Source organism: Rhinopithecus bieti, unplaced genomic scaffold (genome assembly GCF_001698545.2).
Source record: "Rhinopithecus bieti isolate Rb0 unplaced genomic scaffold, ASM169854v2 scaffold_2654, whole genome shotgun sequence".
In the NCBI taxonomy this organism is placed as follows: domain Eukaryota; kingdom Metazoa; phylum Chordata; class Mammalia; order Primates; family Cercopithecidae; genus Rhinopithecus; species Rhinopithecus bieti.
In genome coordinates, this window is record NW_016804048.1 from 676,197 (window position 1) to 696,242 (window position 20,046).

General features: G+C 44.3%; 1 protein-coding gene across 11 annotated transcripts in view; it reads right to left on the reverse strand.

Moving 5' to 3' along the window:
• Positions 1-20,046, reverse strand: part of ZBTB38 (zinc finger and BTB domain containing 38) — a 145,849-nt gene that overhangs the window by 23,379 nt on the left and 102,424 nt on the right. Inside the window, exon 1 of one of the 11 annotated variants that reach the window (XM_017862690.1) lies at positions 3,096-3,114. The exons of the other annotated variants lie outside the window; for them this stretch is intronic. Coding sequence (XP_017718179.1) covers positions 3,096-3,098 — 3 coding nt within the window. The 5' untranslated portion in view covers positions 3,099-3,114. Of the gene's footprint in view, positions 1-3,095; positions 3,115-20,046 lie in introns of those variants that run through there. 11 annotated transcript variants of the gene reach the window in all.

The window sequence follows — 20,046 nt, forward strand, 5'->3', positions numbered from 1 at the left end:
GATCCCCAAAAGCAACCTGGCTCTATCCCCCGCACTCACGATCCCCAAAAGCAACCTGCCTCTATCCCCGCACTCACGATCCCCTCGCCCTGCTCTGCTTTTGACTTTTCCATGGCTCTCAACATTCCAATATACTACAAAATGGACTTATTTATTGTCTGTCTGCTTGCAAAAATGTAAGCCCCACAAGAGTATCAATCTTTGATTTTCTTCACTGACATATCTTAAGCACCTGACACAGAGTAGGCCCTCAGTATTCATTTACAAAATGAACAATCTGTACTATAAAAAGATATATGCTTATAAATCAACATTACATGAGCATAGTCACCATAAATAATGCCAATTACAATTTTCATCTGTCTGAATTCTCCAATATTGAATAAAATTGCTTTTATCAGATATATTTCACGTTATAAAGCACTTTGCATATTAATTCATTTAATCACCTCCACAACCTCCTGTGGAGGTTGGCACAAAAAAATGGAAATACTAGTTGGGTGCCTTGGCTCACGCCTGTAATCCCAGCACTTTGGGAGGCCGAGGCAGGAGGATCATCTGAGGTCAGGAGTTTTAGACCAGCCTGGCCAACATGGTGAAACCCTGTCTCTACTAAAAATACAAAATATTAACCGGGTGTGGTGGTGGGCACCTGTAATCCCAGCTACTCGGGAGGCTGAGACAGGAGAATTGCTTGAACCTAGGAGGTGGAGGTTGCAGTGAGCTGAGATGGCGCCACTGCACTCCAGCCTGGGCGACAGAGCAAAACTCCGTCTAAAAAAAAAAAAAAAAACCCGCAAATACTAGTATGTACTCGTAGGATGCAATGAATTAACAGTTAGTGCTCAATATGGAAGCTAGTATTATTAACATGCTCATCGTACAGATGTGGTAACTGAGCCTGGAGAAATGATTTGCCTCACATGTATGTGCGCACATACAGCAGTAATTAAGTCAGAGCAGGTGACTTGTTCTATATGGCACAAAAGGGCCCAGCAGTGAGTCCAAACCTCAGGCTTGTTATACAAGATCCCCACGGAAAGAAGCTGGCAGCTGGAAAAGACCCAGAATGGGATTCAAGAGGTTGGGCAGTTGGGGGCAACCAGCCTGAGTCATATGCCAAGAAATCTCAGAGAGATGGAGGAATGTGCCAGAGAGGTCTCCAAGCAGGGCAGCCGAGGATGGCAGTTAAGGCATGCAGCCCCTTGATCCCGGGTGGGAGTTGCCAGGATGATCTGAGCATTGCTGGGTGGTGGGCCTTGGGCCTGGGATCCTTCATGGCTGGCCAGGTGTACAACAGCTGTCCAGCAGGCATTTTCCAGGTGCCGCCTGATATGTAATCAATCTGTGTCTGCCCCACAGCCCAGAAAACACTGGCACAGCCAGGATTTGCTAATCTAAAGTAAATGCCTCAGGAAGATGGGTTTTCATTCGCCTGCCCTCCCCCACCACAAGTATGTAGGTTTACCCTCTTATTACAGGTCTGTGATAATGCAGTCCTGAGAGATTATGGGGCTCATGCTGGGGACCTGCCGGTCAGGGTGCAGCATGAGACTGGTGAGTGTGGCTTCTGGTGTGAGCCTCCTCCATGATGGAGGGAAGAGTCTCCTGGCCAATACGGAGTGGAGACTGGTCCGCAGCGCTTGTCAAAACCCTGAATCCAAATCTCAGCTGCCTTACCAAGGCTTCTAAGGTCCCCTGTCATCTGACCTCCTTTCCTGCCATTCTAACCCACATTAGCCGCCCTTCTGTTCCTTGAGTGTGCCCGTGGCCTTCCCAGCCCAGGGTGTTTGAGTGTGCTGCTTCTGCAGCCTGGAATGTCCTTCTAGCCTGGGCAGCAGCCCACCCTCACCTCCATCCACCACCCACTTCTCTCCTCCCATCTGGTGCCTCTGTTATATATTTTTCAGCATACTTTTCTTTCATAGTACTCATTATGATTGTAATTAAAAGTTACTTGACAAGTCTGTGCCTTTACTACAGAGTAAAAATTATATGAGGGCTGAGACTGTTGACCAGTTTTCCTAGCACTCAGCCCTGCAACTGCCACATAATCATTAATAAACCTTTACTTAATGAATACAAAAACAGAAAGCACCCAAAACTAAGCTTTATAGAGCCCACCATACCTGGCACTGTCACCGAGCTTTCCAGACCCAGTGTCAGGTCAACCTGAACTGCCCTGCTATTTCCCACCTATGCTAATGGGTGGTCATAAAAAAAAAAAGCCAAGAAGGTTGTTCTGACATGAAAAAGGACAAAGAACCCACCCCACACACAAATCAACATTGCTGGCCTAAAGCTGAGCTGTGTAAGATAAAACAGAGCTATCTGCTGCCCACAAAGCTATTACAGCCCAAACAAGTTAAAACACTGAACCACAGCTCTGAAACACTGAAAACTGCTTACTATCACCATTTTGGCCCAAAGGAAGAAAAAGGGCAATCTTTCAAGCACTATGGACATGCTTTGTTCAAAGTCCAGGAATTTGGCCTTTGTCTTGAGTACCTGGGCTGAATTGGCAACAAACTCTTTACAATTTAATACTTAAAAAGTTGTAAAGGTGGCAACATGGCGGTGTCATGTAAAGCCCTAGTGCTGGGTGTTTGTGAAGGACTTAGCTTCCACGTGACATCTTCCCTTCCCACACTCTGGCAGCTTTCCACCCTGCAGTCACCGGTCGCTTCCTTCTGGCGTCTGCTCCCTCCCCCGGCCTCCTCTCCTCCTCTCATAAGAAGCTAATCTGGAGATGGTGCTGGGTCTGTGGCCTCCTGCTGGGTCATGGAACTGCAGATGCTTTGCATCCGGCACACCAATCTATAAGCCCTTGCCTCCCATCAGGCAATGAACAGTAGATGGAAGAGGCACGATCGTGTGTACTTATAACGGTGGTTCTCAGCAGAACTATGCATATCAGACTGACCTGTGGAACCACAAAAAGAATTTGAGATCAGTGATATCACTGACACTGAGCCAGGGTTTGGGAGACAGGGTCTGGGCAGGTGTGCTTTTGCATCCTGCTGAAAATTACCAAAATATATAGTCTGCACGACCTGGCCCGTGACTTCTGACTACACTATGAAGGAACAGCTTACCATGTCTCCTGCTCCATCTGGGCAGCTGAGAACTGCTTTGAAGTGACATCCCCATACTCCTAACAAATGCAACAATGTCCCCATTGTGACTTATCATTTGACAGGAGGAAGTCACCTACATATGTCATCCAAGTTATGTCCCAACACCTAACAAGCATATATGTGCTGTGTGCTCAGCACCATTCTACACACTGCATGTATATCATTCCATTTAGGCCTCACAGCAACCTTTCTCATTTTACAAATGAGAAAATGAGGTTCAGAGAGGCTGTGGAACTCAGCCAAGATTGTTTAGCTATTGGTGGCAGAGCTGGGATTCAAACCCAGGCAGCATGACTCAAAAACCATACTTTCCATTTCAGGTGCAGGAGCATAAAGAACTTAGCTTGTCCATGTTTTTCTTGGTTTCATTTAGCGACCCAGCTATTGAAGGCTCACAGGGCATCACACCAGCCTACTGACCAGTTTACATCTGGCAAAATGTAAGCGGGCCTGGAGCAGGGCTGCCACGTGTGGGGTACAGGCTATGCCCTGTGGTAGGCTGAGAGGCAGCCCAGGCTCTGCTTGGTTGGGCATGTCCCTCGGTGCACGGCTGCAGTCCCTGCCAGAAGGAGGCCACTTCTTACTGTGTACAAAGATGCCATATGGGACCACCAGGTAGCCCTGGGGTGAACATTTAAGGGAAATTCAGTATTTTCCATAAATTCTACTTTTAATTCATTTTCTTAAAAAATGTATACTTCAAAGTAATATATGACACTTATGAATATGACTTATTTTGATTTTTATCCCCTTCCATTTCACGATAATTTTGAGTGTATATGTAGGGTTACCATAAGATGGGGGCATAGAAAAGGAATGGTGAAGAGATTAAAGTTGCTGAACTAAAGGAACTGAGACACTCCCAAAGCACTGTTACGTCCATTCTTAAAACAGGGCTCTACGATACTTTAGGATAAGGCATACCACGTCCAGTCTGGTACCGTGGCTAAAAGTCTGAACTTTGGTATCTGGGGGACCTGGTTCTGTCACGCTCTGGCTGTGACCTTGTGCAAAATTTAAAAACTTGCACTTCAGTTTCTTCCTCTGTAAAATGGGAGCTAATATGAGAAGATACTCAGGTTAACATGAGGACTAAGTGATACCTTTAAAGTGCTTGGCATAGTGTCCGGCATAAAAATCAAGCTTCATAAACATTAGCTATTATTATTATTATTACTATTACCAATTAATTCTTAGTCAAAAATGTCAGCAGAAGCAAGTATTAGCTAAGCCTTGGCCCCAGGCCCCAAATTAGGGAATGTGAAATTCCTTAATGGCAGGGACAAATGTCCTGTTTCACTGTGTGCCCAGAGTTCCCCAGACCCCCTCACAGTGCTTAATACCCCATAGGGGCTCATTAATTAATTATTCTTTCTTAATTCAGAGAGCAGTTACACCTGAGCTTTGGCCAACACACACACACACACACACACACACACGCATGCACACACATACAGGCATTTAATTACAACTCTCATTTAAATAATTTTCTTTCTTTAGTTGCATTGTTAGCCTCTCTTCTAAGCAAATGGAAAAAGGAATTCTTGTTTTTTATTTTTATTTTTAACTGACAGGGTCTCACTCTGCCACCCACGCTGGAGTGCAGTAGCTTGATCATTCCTCACTGTGGCCTCGAACTCCTGGGCTCAAGTGATCCTCCCACCTCAGCTCCTGAGTAGTTAGGACCACAGGTGCCCGCTAACATGCCCAGCTAATTTTTTTATTTCTTTGTAGAGACAGGGTCTTGCCATGTTGCCTAGACTGGTCTTGAACTCCTAGGCATAACTGATCCTCCCGCTTTGGCCTCCCAGAGTGCTGGGACTGCAGGTGTGAGCCACCACACCAAGCTGGCAGTAACCATTTAAATAAAAAATATTTCAAGTTCACTGTTTATTACCTGTCCCACTAAAAAGCTTGGTAGAAAGGAGGGTGTTTAAGATAAATACTTAAATCATCAATAAATTTCCATTATATGTACTTATCCTCTTAAATCAGAAGGTCACTCAAATTTGGATATAAATTGATGAATAAAAACAAAGCTAGGGTCTTATCTGTGTATTGAGTTACATGTCTGTTTTAGATAGTGAAATTCTTTCACCTTCCTAAAGAAGCCTCTTGTGCACTGTTTACAGACTTGACAAATTACATCTGCTCCTTTCTCTTCATACAAAGGGGGTTTTTAATAACATATCAATTTGGTTACAATTTATTTTAGAGAATATTTTGGTGTTTTGGGTTTTTTATTTTATAACCTTTTTTAATTCTCAGTTTAATGAATTCATTAGTTCGTATTTTGTTCAGTAAAAAATAATTAAAAATTTGGGTTCACTTTGGGATTTGGCATGTTTGTTGTGCTTTATTTTAGATTTTGGTTCAAGCTTCCCTTGAAGTCCTTGATTAAATTACCAGGAACTGTCAGATGTAGTCGATAGTTCCAAGCTTTCCTTTCGTGTTCTGTGGGGCATCCTTTTTCTTCCTGGATAGTGAGTTATCTTTATCTTCAGAGGTAGAGCACTGCTTACCCACTCCTGGGTTTAAATTACTGTTCCGCTAACTTGCTAGCTATATGCACATGTACAAGTTAATTAGCATCTCTAGACTTGGTTTTTAAAAAAATCTATAAAGTGGACACAGCAGTGTGACCTTGTTCTTACAAGGATTAAACAATACAGATAAAATGTAGTATCTCATTCTATAGATCCTTTTTGCTCTCGTAATTTTCCATGAAAATTCCAGAAAACAAACAAAAACCTATAACTACAGCTTTTTCTCCAGCCCATCTCATTATGATACTAGCAACCAATTAAATGCTCGGCAGTTGAAAGGCATTGGAAGCAGGGTCAGTTTGTAAGTGGGGATTTCCCTAGTGCTGAAGTGCAGAGTTGAGTGGCCTGGAGAGATTCAGGCTTTAAGAGCTTCCTCTAAGTCCTGGCAAGATCAGCTCTGCAGGCCGTATGGTCAGGAGCTGAGGGGCTCAGGCCAGGCTGACCCCAAAAGAAGGGAAGCCAGGGAAAAACTGCTTGTGGAAGGCACATGCAAAACCAAATTTTTAACAAAATAGGGGACTATAGGTAATACAGTAAGAGTTCATATATTAAGGCCTTGGGAGAATATGTTAATATTTTTGGTACAGTGAAAAAAACCTATTTTTTGATATTTTCATTGTATAAAAAAGTGTTTTTATAATACTTTCAAAGAATAGATACATGCATCATGATGTAATATTGGGATAAATACAGTCAATAACTGTGTGTTAACAGACAAAAAATTAAGTGACTATATTGTTTTGGGGAGCCCTGCATGCCCATTAAGGATAAGGCACCCACACAGCCCCACTGTGAAGAATAAACAGAGAAGAGGTTAGGGGTTCAAACAACCAGAGGGGAGCTTCTACCCCTTGAGTGGCTTTTATAGGCCCACACGTTGCCCCTTCCCATTCAGGGAAAGAGATTGAGCAAATCCGCCCTCAGAGCATCACTTTACCCTGAATTAGATGATTATTCAGTTTCTTCACACATAGAAACATCAGGGCAGCCAGCTTAGGAGTGTTAGGAGACTGGGCTAAGAAGGCCAAAGAATTTCAGCACAGAAACACTCTGTTCCCTTCACAGCCTCATCCTGGTCCATCCTCGCCTTGGTGGTGAGGGGCCTTTTAAACACAGTAAGTTGACTTATGCTCTGAGAGGCAATGAGTACCAGGCAAGAAGAGGAGGCAGGGCAGAGGGGTGTCCTGGCCCAAGAGGTGGGGCAGGATGCAGGATGAGAAAGGCCAGAGAGAAAGGGATATGGGGCTCCCCCTACCCAGAAAGCCTCTGCTGTCCTCCTGAGTGAACGGTAGGTAGCCCAGTGCTGCAGCATGCTCCTGGAAAGGCCTGGCTCTTTCTGCATTGCTGAACCTGCCCATTCTGCTCTTTCAGGTGTCAAGGGCTTAATAACGAGGTTAGAGTCATAAAAGTGAATGCCCCAAGGCAGTTCCTAGCTGTGAGGGCAGGCAGTGCCTCTTAAAAACAGGATTCCTTAGGCAGAGCCCTTCCCCAGCGGCAGCTTTTTCAGGGGTTTGTTTTTGGGTTCCTTTGGATTTGATGACCACAGCCCATCCCTAGTTCACAGTGCTGTGTCCACAAGATGGTGCTGAGACCACACAAAGAAATGCTCCTAGGTCCCAGGTAGCCATTCAGTCCCAAGACCTTTCTCAAAATGGGCAGATGAGTAAGCATCACTTCACTAGGACCACAGCTTGAGGTGTTTTAGATAACAAAAAGCACAGAGGTCATGATGCTTAGTGGAACATGCACTCTGACTCATTCTTATTTGCCACAAATGGATTTTAGAGATTCTTCAGATGGGAAGTGGGGTGGGGGGCTGAGGATGGCTCCAGCCAGTGTGTGAATCTCCTAGTTAGAGATGTCCCCACCAGGGAGGGAGCAACTGAGGGGCCCTCAATTGTAGCCTTTGCCATACGACAGCCCTTTGAATGTTTACCCTTTCCTGGGCTATATATCTCCAATTTCTTCAGCTACTCCCTTGTAACAACAAAAACAATACAAAACAAAAAAACCAAAAACATTACAGAAAAGCCTAAGATCTCATAGTGTGACCAAAAGAAGTTTCTAGACTCCTTGGTGGGTGTGGTAGCTCACACCTGTAATCCTAGCACTTTGGAAGGCCGAGGCAGGAAGACTGCTTACGGCCAAGAGTTCAAGACCAACCTGGCCAACATAGCAAGACCCAGTCTTAGTTAAAAACAGAAAAAAAAAAAAGAGAAGTTTCTAGACTCCTGGTTCCACATGCCTTATTATGTCATACTCCTCAAATGGCAGATGCTGGGACCCCACTTATTAAAGTGGTTGACCTCATTGTAAGCCTCAGTTTCCTCATCCATAAAATGGAGTGACTACTACACATATCATGTAGTTTGGGAAGGATTGAGAGTGTATGAGCACTCAGCAAGTACACAGCAAGTAGTAAGTGCTCAATAATTGATTTTATTTATAATATACAGACCTTTTTTTTTTTTTTTTTTGCCTGAACTTCTCCTTTCTTCCCTTTTTTTTTTCCTTTCCTTTGGCTTCCAAACCTCCAGGACTGGATTTTTTTTTTTTTTTTTTTTTTGAACTGAAACTCAAAATTTCCCTTGTTTATTCTGGTTAAACTTAATTGTGTTTGCTTTATCCATCCTTTCTCTGCCTGTTGAGGTATTTTAGAATGTCAATTCTATCTTAAAATACATCTACTGATCACTTAAACATACTCTACTGATTCCTGCTCTAGAAGCTTTCAGTAAGTTCAGGACAGTGATGACTGTGATAAAAAGACATGACTGTATTCTAGCTCACCTCCACAGAGCAGCAGAAGGGGATCATTCTTCTTCCCCAAAAATCATATTTTGAGATCAGTACTGTTATACTTAGAAAATATTTTTAAATCTATTAGAATAAGAAAAGAGAAAGCCTTGGCTTCATCTTAAGGAAACCGAGCACACATCATCAGGATGTGACCCTGTACGAAGCAGTTCTGAACAGCTTAATCCATCAGTATGTTTGGAATCAAGATACCGAGGCCACAAGGCAAGTAAGCTCTTGAACTCAGATCCAGAAAGTTTCAGAGCTCCTGGGAACAGAATTGCTGGGAATAACCTAAGAATAAAAGATCAAGATATCAAGCTCCCTGGAGCTGATCTGTGGTCTCTGGGCTGGCCTTTGGTTACAGGTGACCCAGTGCAAAAGTCCAACCAATTACATTCTCTCAGCTCCACAGTTTCAAAAACACAGCAAGACTCTAATTTTCAACTGTTCTTCTCTATTCCCTCATTCCCCCTAAGTAGCTCATTCCAATTGTTTTTCTTGGGCTCACATCCCAGCATCCTTGTGCCCCACCCTGCCTGGAATTCAGGCAGCCTGCGATTGTTTCAGCGCCCATATCCGCTTACCCAGCAGAACACCACCTTCCTCATCCTGACTCCTCCCAAAGGCCAACCTTGTCAACCCAAACACAGAACAAAGACAAAAACACCCGGCCTTATTCCTGTGTAGCCTTGTACCATTTGCAAATCATTTTTTTTTTTTTTTAGATGGAGTTGTACTCTTGTCACCCATGCTGGAGTGCAATGGCACAATCTTGGCTCACTGCAACCTCCGCCTCCTGGGTTCAAGCGATTCTCCTGCCTCAGCCTTCCCGAGTAGCTGGGATTATAGGCATGCGCCACCACACTTGGCTAATTTTGTATTTTTAGTAGAGATGGCGTTTCTCCATGTTGGTCAGGCTGGTTTCGAACTCCTGACCTCAGATGATCTGCCTGCCTCGGCCTCCCAAAGTGCTGGGATTACAGGCGTGAGCCACTGCGCCTGGTCTACAAATCACTTTCATACACGCCACCTTATTTTCCTTCTCACAATGCTACTGCAGGCAGGGAAATTGTATTTCCATTTCAAAGATGGGACACCAAGGCTCAGAAAAATGAAGACAAAGTCCCAGCATCACATCACTTGTCACTGGAAAGGCTGGATTTTCAGCCCTGATCTTGTGACTCTGAGCTTCAAACTAACTTCTAACATACTTAAATGGAAGACTAGATTTGTGTGATTCTAAACATTAGCAAATATAAACCACCATCTCATCTTTTGATTGGTATGCTTAACAGTTGTGCTTGTTTTATGCCAAATTCAGTGTCAAACATGTATCTGCCACTCAAAAAAACTACATATGTGATATGGTTTGAGTTTGTGTCCCTGCCCAAACCTCATGTTGAACTGGAGGAGGGGCCTGGTGGGAGGTGACTGGATCATGGGGGTGGATTTCCTCCTTGCTGTTCTCCTGATAGTGAGTTTTTACAAGATGTGATGGTTTAAAAGTGTGTGGCACTTCCCCCTTTGCTCTCTCTCTCCTGACGCCATGTGAAGAAGATGCCTGGTTCCCCTTTACCTTCCACCACGATTAAGTTTCCTGAGGCCTCCCAGTCATGCTTCCCGTTAAGCCTGCAAAACTGTGAGTCAATTAAAACTCTTTTCTTCATAAATTACCCAGTCTCAGGTAGTTCTTTACAGCAGTGTGAAAACAGACTAATACAATATGGTTAGCTATTTTTACCAACAAAACCAGTTTTTCCTGATCAGCCTATAGCATGCCATTAACACACTGCTGGCCAGGTGATCATGTAAATATTCTACTTTGTATTTTCTACCATCTTGCATTACTTGATCACACAGCATTTTGTTTAACTTGTTCTATAAAATGAGAATAACACCTGAGAAGATTATTGTGATAGCTGAAGAAGGCAGTGAATATAGAGACCTTAGCTAGCAAATATTCAATTAATGGTACACCATATTACTACCACTAACAAATTTTCAATGCTTTCATTAAAATCAAGCAGAGTTTTGTTTTCTTAACAAGTATCTGATGAGGTATAAAGCAGCATCAGTACAATAATTCAAAGAAACAGAATGATTTCCTCTCCTTGGCCTTTTTGAATCCTTTATTTCTTCCCTCATTCAGCAACCTCCTGGAGCCCACTCTCCAATGGAGGAGAGGGACGTGCAGACAGTTCCTATGATGATGAGAGTGCTCCACCGATGGGGCATCCAGGGCTCGGGAGGAAGCAGCCTTAAACTGGGGAAGAGAAGTCAGGGCAAGGGAGGTGGGGCTCGCTCTTGAAGGATAGGGAGAATTTCCTTGGAATCCAAGAGGGAAAAAGGCATTCCTTTGTAGGAAGAGGTCTAAGCAAAGGCAAGAATGATGCACTTGGGGAGGGGCAAACAGGTGGGATGGCTGCCCCACAGCCACGTGCAGGGGCATGTTAGGAGATGGGGAGGAACCCGGGTGGGGCCTGGTCATGAAAAATTTCCAATATTGGATGAGTTTGGACCTTATCCTCTAGGCCCATAGTTCTCACCCCCTAACACATACTGAAATCGCCTTTGGAAACTTGAGAAGACACCAATACACAGGCCCCAAGTCCTGGGGGAGGGGGGCCTGAGTATTGGGCTATTTATTTATTTATTTATTGAGATGGAGTCTCGCTCTGTCACCAGGCCGGAGTGCAATGGCGTGATCTCGGCTCACTGTAACCTCTGCCTCCTGGGTTCAAGCCATTCTCCTGCCTCAGCCTCCTGAGTAGCTGAGACTACAGGCATGCACCACCACACCAGTACATACTACACTAATTTTTGTATTTTTAGTAAAGATGGGGTTTCACCATGTTGGCCAGGGTGGTCTCCATCTCTTGATCTTGCCTGCCTCAGCCTCCCAAAGTGCTGGGATTACAGGCATGAGCCACTGCACCCAGCCTGGGCTTTTAAAATAAGCTCTCCATGTACAACTTGAGCAACGGCAAGCCATTTAAAAGATTTAATATGGGAATGATTTGACAAATTTGCAGACAGGTCACTCTGAAAGCAGTTTGTGAGAAGGGTGTTTGGAGAAAGTCTGAAAAGAAGGCAAAGAGACATGTGGGGACGAAAGAGGGGGGAAAATTTGAAAGCTATTTGAATGGAAGAATCGACTAATTGGAAATTAGGGGCAAGGCAGTGGGGCAAGAATGACTGATGTGCCAGTTCTACTGCATCTAGATGTGCCACTAACAGGTCGGGAGCCCAGATCAAAGAGCTGGTTTGGGAGGAGGATAATGAAGTTTGTGAAGTCTGAGCTCCCTCTGAGAAGCCTGAGAAAATGCAGGTGGCTCCCTCAATCAATAGAAATCCAAAATGGACTTTAGTGCTGAAAGGGAGCTGGAGTGAAGATTCAGATGTGCAGTGCAATGATGTATGGGAGGTGGCTGCAAACATGAGCATGAATTTTGCCCAAGTTGAAGTAAACTGGATGAAAAGAAAATAGGGCTAAAGGGGGAGCACGAACAATGGATGCTGGTGCATCAGAACCACCTGCAGACCCTTACTACAATTTCATTTCTTCATGTCACTCTAGACTGACTGAATCTGGTAAGCCCCAGAATCTCATTTCTAACAAGCTCTCTTGTGCTGCAGGATCAAGGCTAGGTTTGGACACTGTACTTGTTTCCTGGGGCCGCTGTAACAAATTACCTCAAACTTGGTGACTTAAAACAACAGAAATTCATTATCTCACAATTCTGGAAGCCAGATGTCCAAAATCAAGGAGTCAGCAGGGCCGTGCTCTCTGTGAGGGCTGCAGGGGAAGAATCCTTCCTTGCCCCTTCTAGTTTCTGGTGGCTCCAGTCTCTCCTTGGCCTGTGGCTGCGTAATGTTCATCTCTGCCTTCATCTGCACATGGCCTTCTCCTTTCTACAAGTGTCTCTTATAAGGACACTTGTCATTGGCTTTAGAGTCCACCTCTCATCTCAGAATCCTTAATTACATCTGCGAAAACCCTTTTCCCAAATGAGGTCACACTCACGGGTTCTGGGACATGGACACATCTTTTGGGGGGCAGCTATTCAACCCATTACTGACACCATGGCAGTAGCTCACATGAATGAATGTGAGAGGGAGCTGGAATCCAGAACTCCACGCTAAGCTTCCTGACAGTGGTAGGAAGAGGAAGAAGAGAGGAAGGGAGAGCAAGCCAGCTCAGAGACTCCTAAGATATCCAGCTGCTCTCCCAAGTTGTGTTCTGCTCAAGGGACCACAGGCCACTGTGAGTTCAGGGCAAAAGACCACCTAAGAGTACTCCACAGAATGGAAAAAAAATCACAACAATCATAAATTCACAAAAAGCCAGGCCATGCTACCCTCAAAATGTAGGCAAGAACTTGGAAGGGCTGAAAAGGCTTTTAATTCATTTTTAAACTAGATTAATGCAATATGAAGCTGGAATTTCCTCTCTAAGATTCTGCAGCCCTTTTCTCACCACCCTAGTAGTTTCCAGTCCAGACAGGTCACCATGGCAGCATGGGATTAATTATTTCTGTCTTTCCCATTGTTTTCTTAGGAGCAGGCAATGCCCTCAGCCATGAACATTAAAGAAGTTCAGTTACACCTCCCTTTTCACCACCTACAAGGGTCCCATAAATATTCACTGAGAGCAGATCACCCCTCATTTTTATACTGATACACGTTCCACCATTAAAATCCTACATTATTTGTGTCAGTTCCCTGATACACAAAGGTTTTCTGTCCCCTAAAACAGGACTTTCCCTGCTTGGCAACAGGGTTTCCAAGGCCAGAAGGCCAGTGGGGGCTGGAGATGGTAGAAAGGAATGAGGCACTATAAGATTAAACTCACAACCAGGGGACAACAAGAGTCTTCAGAATCAGATTCTTAATGTGGTCAATATTACCCCATCATACATTTCTACAGCAGGGCCTAGAAGGCACAACCCTCAACCCCACCCCGTAAGACCAAAGCATCCAATCCACCTCCTAGTTAGCAAGTCCACGATCTTACATAGGTCAATCTCTATGTCAGTCTGTCTCTGTGCTTTGCCCGAGTGTCTAGAGCAGCATTCCTCAAATGTCAATGTGTGTAAGTCAGCTGAGGATCTTGTTAAGTGCATTTTCTGACACAGTGGGTCTGGGGTAGGGCTTGAGGCTCTGTATTTCTAATGGACTCCCAGAGGATGTCCATGCTGCCAGTCTGAGGACCACACTTGGGGCAGCAAATGTCAGGTCTCCACTGCAGCAGCATCTGATGGCTTTTCTTTGGTCAAGTCATCCTGGAACAAGTTTCTAGAATGATTCCACCCTGGCCCCCTAGAGTCCAGTCCACATAGCATAAGCCCTACAACTTCACTTACAATGGCAGACACTTGTATTTCTAATAAAAGCCCAACTCCTACAATGGAAAGGGGTGACATAAACAGGACAAATTCCAGAAAAGGGTCTTGTATGTCTGGTCCATCTTCATCTATGTCAAGGTGGACATGGCTGAGGTACCCCTGAAGATGTGGTTTAAATGGAGTGTAGGGAAACCAAGTTCCCTGACCTCTGGTGAAATAATAGCTAGAATGAAAATGATGATGATGATGCCAGTAACAAGAAAAGCTAACACTGACTAGGTACCTTTTACATCCCAGGCCCTGTGCTATGTGAGTCAAAGACATTACGACTCAGCACCAAGAAAGAAAGGGCAGGGTTAAAAGATGTGTAGAAAAGAGGGAAAGCATTGTAAATTCCAGGGTTTGTGGAAGGTCAATAAAGTGTCAACAGAGGGAGAGAGGACAATTCTCAGATTGTCCCAGTCTAGGACTAGTTAGGAAGTCACTGTTTGATATTTCAGAAAACAACCTTGGACCACACATACCAAAGACCAAGTATATCAGGACATATCTGCTGTCCCTTGCTGTCATCCATCACCTGATGCCATCCAGGTTAGCTTTTGTAGGCTTGGTTCCATGCAGCTGCCTTAAGAGGGACATGCCTGGACACGGAGGGGCTTCCTCCGATGTTCTTCCTGTCTCACCCTGGGATCAGTACACTGAGCACTGGGCAACTTAGTCAGGGCTGCTCTGTCTGAAGCCTTCCAGATGTGCCTGGACACAAATACTATGCTCTGCTACTGATCCCACTGACATAATACTTTGCCTGTATGAAATGGACATAGTTATATCCGAAGTGACGGACTTATTTGTGGTGAGATGGAGAAGGTTCAATGGCCTTTACTTTTCCCCGGGCTGGGCCTCAGACAGCTTCAAGCCCAACGCTCGGCAGGAGAAGACTAGGCAGGTTGCCACTGAGGGAATTCAGATCAGTGGACTGAGTCAAATTGCATGCAACTGCCATGCAAGAAGCAGCCCATAGGCTCCATTCGGCCTGCAGATGCTCTCATCAGGCCCCGATCTATGTGAAAAAGTCTCAAACCTCCAGTTTGCCACAATCTAACCACTTGCTTACCTTCTCATACCAAGCCCACATTTAACGTTCAGATTACCTTCCTGTTCCTGTATGTGAGTTTTAGATCTTAGTCTATAAAAATGTAAGTATAAATCACGTGTAGGTTTTGTTCTGCCTGTGAAATTTTAACCTCTGCACTGTGGTTCATTGTCCTAAAATTTAAATGCTGAGATGTCAGTATTCAAGCTTTCAAAACTCTCAGAGTGCTTCGTCCTAACGAAGGACAGGTGTTGAGAAGCCTTACCACAGAATATATTTGGGTGACATACTATTTCTTAAGGATTCCTTTAGTTTGTCCATTCCTATGGGAAAAATTTCCCTACATAAATCCTCAGAGGCAGAGTGGCAAATATCAAACTCTTCACTTTGCTGCAGTCATTCACATTAATGATAGTCTGTTCAAGCTTCAAGAAAAAGGGGTACCTAACTCCTAATAAGCATTTCATGAAATCAGATTTTCTATCAGAGGCACTCAGCTCTCCTTTAAAACAGGCGTCCCACAAGTCATCATGAGCAGGTGTGTAACGGGAAGCAACACTCACTGAGCTTTTATCGGTTCCAGTATCCTGAGCTGACATCATGCTCCCTCCTGGGTTACAGTATATGGGAGTTGATATCATGCTCCATCACTGTGTCACACAAATACAACAGTTCCAAAAAACAGATCACAGAAATAGGGCCTGGACCATCCAGCTGTCAGGTGTTCAAAACAATAGGGTCAACACCATGAAGCATCTCCACCAAGATCACAAGTACCCTCAAGGAATCCTCAGAACTGCTCAATGAAAATGGTGGCTAAACCCAGGAAGCAGATTTCAGCTTTAGTGACATCAGGGGGATGTGCAGCTGATCCCTCAGTCCGGGGAGCATTCTGAGCAGTCTGGGGCGTGAGGACCTCCTGCTGGAAGGCGGCCGAGGCTCTGGGCCGGGTGTTCCCCACCTCCTCCCCACTGTCAACAGACACCTGGCTCCAGGTGCAAAATGCCAACGTACAGAGATTATCTGTATGGGCCTGGGCCCTCAGATATTTATTTAAGTCCACGTACACACTTTCCCTGCACAAACATTTTCTTCTTCCCCATTTCCCACAATTCCTCCTCCCATGTTTCCAGTTTGAAGCCACTGCTGGCAACACTACGACCTCTGGAGGGAGGCCAGGCCTGGCAGCACAGAGCTCGAATGCAGCACAGGATTGTGAAAGTTGCCTCTTCATAGGCTCAGGAGACGCAGGCGCTTGGCAGAGCTGTCAAGCAAGCCCACCAGTAAGTCTGAGGTACAAGGAGAGGCACAGAGATTTTCCTACTATGGAAAAGTGACAAAAACTCTGGCCAGTCTTTCGAATGGATGAACAATGGTTCAGACAAAAAAAAAAAAAAAAAAAAAAAAAAAAAAAAAAAAAAAAAAAAAAAAAAAAAAAAAAAAAAAAAAAATTCGAGTGGAAAACATTGTGGGGCGGGGGGGAAGAATATTAAGGGAGCTACGTTCCAGTCAGCTGTTGCCAATTTCACCCCAAAAGAAATTTAATAGAAACAGAAGGAAAGTTTCTGGCAGTAGTCAGGTACCTACATAGTTCCCCTATTCACCTAGTTTAGGGTAGAATTATCTGAGCAGAAGGAGCAATGACGTTGGTAAATAAGTTGTCTACATTAAAAAATAAATAAAACTCCCCACGCAAACTCCAAACCACTGCAGGTAAACACTCGCAATATGTTGTTTAGAAAAATTATGCTTTACATATACTGATCTAAAAAAAAAAAAATCAAAAGAACAGACTGTTCTGTAGAATAGCTTGAGTTTCTGCCTGTGCTTTCATTTTAGAAAACAAATGCTCATAGACCTCACAGCAGGAGGAGTTTCACACAGGGATTCAGCTCACAGAAAATGGCCACCGGCTTTGAGAGACCTTAACACAACAAACAGGGCACCCAAGAGACCTTTTGGGAATACGAGGCACTTGCCTTTCACAAGGGTAATCGTCTAGAGATACACAAACCCCCCTTTTTTTTTCTTCCCGACCAGTAATATAAATCATGGCCTCCCAAGTACTTGTTTACAGAATACCACAATGACTAATTACCAGAACTTTTCTTATTCTCTCTGAGCAAAGGAACCTCATGGGAGAAAAAAAAAAAAATAGGTCATTTTTAATGTAAGGGAGTTGCTAGGATTGGAGGTAAGACAACTATTTAAACTTCATAAAAGGAAAAAAAAAAACCTCAAGAAGTATTTTCTAAAATAGAGAAAGGCGCAAATCTTATCAGAAACGCATTATAAATAGAAAAGAAACTCTTAAAAGAGATTGTTCAAATGTGACAAAAAGCTCTCAGTTTCCTGAAAATGTCAAAACAAAACAAATATTGACAATACTCTAAATATCCAACAGACAGGGTAAGAACTTCACTTAGAAGCAAATTTCCATTTAGGTAATTTACCGTGCTTCTGTGCACAAAGTTGCTTTACACTGTGTAGTCACTGAAGACACTCCAGAACTGCTAGACCTTCACAGGAAAAATTTTAAAGGTCAGGGTTTTTTTTTCTTTCTCTAGTTAGCACAGCACTCCGGGGCAGCCAGTTCTCTAACGTCTGAGTAAAACCCTACACAGGGCTTCATTTCAGTGCCACGTCATGGCTTTTGCAGACTATCTTCTTGCCTCTGCTTCCTCAAAGTGGTCCTTCTGTCCCCTCCCATTAAAGCAAAGGTGGAACTTGCATTAATCCAAGAGAAGGGCTGAACACACCGCAGAAGGCATGGTTCAGCCACAGGCGCCGGCTAGGGCTACACTGTAAATCTCTTCCACCAAAGAGCATCAAAGACCCGCACGGAGACCTTGAGAAACCTTGCTCTTTGAGCTCAAGTCAGGGACTAGAAGACCAGACTAAATAGGTTTAAGCAGGGACAGACCAGAATGCTGAGTAGGTTTTTCAAAAAGGGAATCCTCATTTAGGTGTCTGGGAGCCAATCACTGTGCTATTAGAACTAATTGGAAATCTCCATGCTTACACGAAACGCACAAAAGTATGGGGAGACTGATCTGAATATGCGGGTCTCCCTTGCCTGGCAAGATAATAAATTCATCTTTGTTTGGACTGAATTGGTGGTCTTATTATCTAATTGTAATCAACTCTACAAATAGTCAGAAGTTGTTCTAACACATGAACAGGAAAAATAACATATATAAAACAGGGCCTAGAAACAATATCCAACTCACAAAGCAGGAAGTGACAGCTCATATCTGTCTCACCTTGCACAAAGCCTGCCTTCATGGGTTGCTGAAATAATCCCAGGATACCCTTCCAGGACTTAAATAGCCACTGGAGTTCTCACGAAAATGCATCCTGGTATGAACACTCACAGTAGTGGCCAGAAAAACTGGTGCGCAAGCTGGGTCTTCCTCCCTCCCCGAGAAAATGTTTAATTTCTTTCAATATTAAGTTATAACATAGCTTAGGAATTTTCATTTACACAAAAGAGGAGAAATGTTTTTGTAAGATGGAAAACAACCTTCTGCCTCTCCCAGGTCAAAAAGAAATTTGCTTGACTATCTTAATTGGCAAAAACCCAAGGGCTCCAACTGGACCGGAAGCTTTGCATCATGGTGTCCTACTGCGTGTGTCTGCTGGAAGTCCAGCAGATGTCGTGGTCAGCTCGCTCTCATGGGACAGTGCCAGTCCTTCTTTAAGCTTTGCTGCTGACTGCCATCTCCTGCTTTTCTGATAACCCGCCTGTTTCTGGCAGACTGGGCCTAGGACAGTGGGTTCTGTTCCCGCTTTGCCACTAATGATGTGGCCTTGAGCAAGTCCTAAGACTTCTCTGGACATTTCTTTCCTTATCTGGAAGGCAAAGAGGTTGGGCTAGTTTATTTCCCAGGTTCCCTATAAGCATTATATTTGAAAACCATGATTCCCAGCCCATCCCAATCCTTCTGTAAGAGTCTTCATTCCCTCAAAAATGGACAAGCTCCCACCCTTAAATGCATGCACTTTCCTCAAAAGTGTAGAGGGTAAAGGCAGAAGCCAAAGTCTGGCTAATATCGGCATATCTATGAGGACAGGAGGGAGCTGCTACATTGAGACCCCTGGGAGAGCTCAGACTGAGTCCCTGCCCCTGCTTGTCCCAGCCCCTCTGCTTTTCTGCTCGAAAGAAAATGAAGTACTACACCTTAGAGCCGGAAGGAAACGGCCATCATTGAGCGAAACCTTCTCTGGTTACAGGTGAGGAAACCAAACAAGCAAAGTCATGCTGGGAACAATTCCTAGGCCTCCCCTCTGGATTCTCACGGATGTCTTTCTTCTCACCCCAACCCAGCCCTGCAGGGGCTCTGGGCAATTTTCCTAGCCCCCTGTAGAGTTCCTCAGGGCCTCAGAGGGTAATCAACAAACATTTACTTAGCCCTCTGGGCAATCCCCCAAGGAGTAGTTTTAAACTTCCAACTGGTATAGGCTCTGGGAACGTTTAACCCAGCACAGTGACAGTGACAGCTATAGCAAGACACAAATTAATTGATCTGATCAGTGTGGAACTCCATTGGTATTTTACTCTAAAAGAAAAGTTTGCAGCAGCACAGACAGTAGATAAGGATAGGTTAGGGAGATAGGGAGGCTCCATGAGGCTGGGGTTCTGATCTCCTACCTGGCAGGTAGTTGATACTACGTAAATATTTGCTGAACAAATTCAAATTTGCACATTATCTCTGCTCCATTTGCTTCCTATCAAAAAGTCTGAGGTTACAATAATATTAAGGATGAGGATCTCTGAGCCTCTCAAGTTAAAATCAGGAACAGGCCGGGCGTGGTGGCTCAAGCCTGTAATCCCAGCACTTTGGGAGGCCGAGACGGGTGGATCACGAGGTCAGGAGATCGAGACCATTCTGGCTAACATGGTGAAACCCCGTCTCTACTAAAAAAATACAAAAAACTAGCCGGGTGAGGTGGCAGGTGCCTGTAGTCCCAGCTACTTGGGAGGCTGAGGCAGGAGAATGGCATAAACCCAGGAGGCGGAACTTGCAGTGAGCTGAGATTCGGCCACTGCACTCCAGCCTGGGCGACAGAGCGAGACTCTGTCTCAAAAAAAAAAAAAAAAAAAAAAAAAAAAAAAAAAAAAAAAA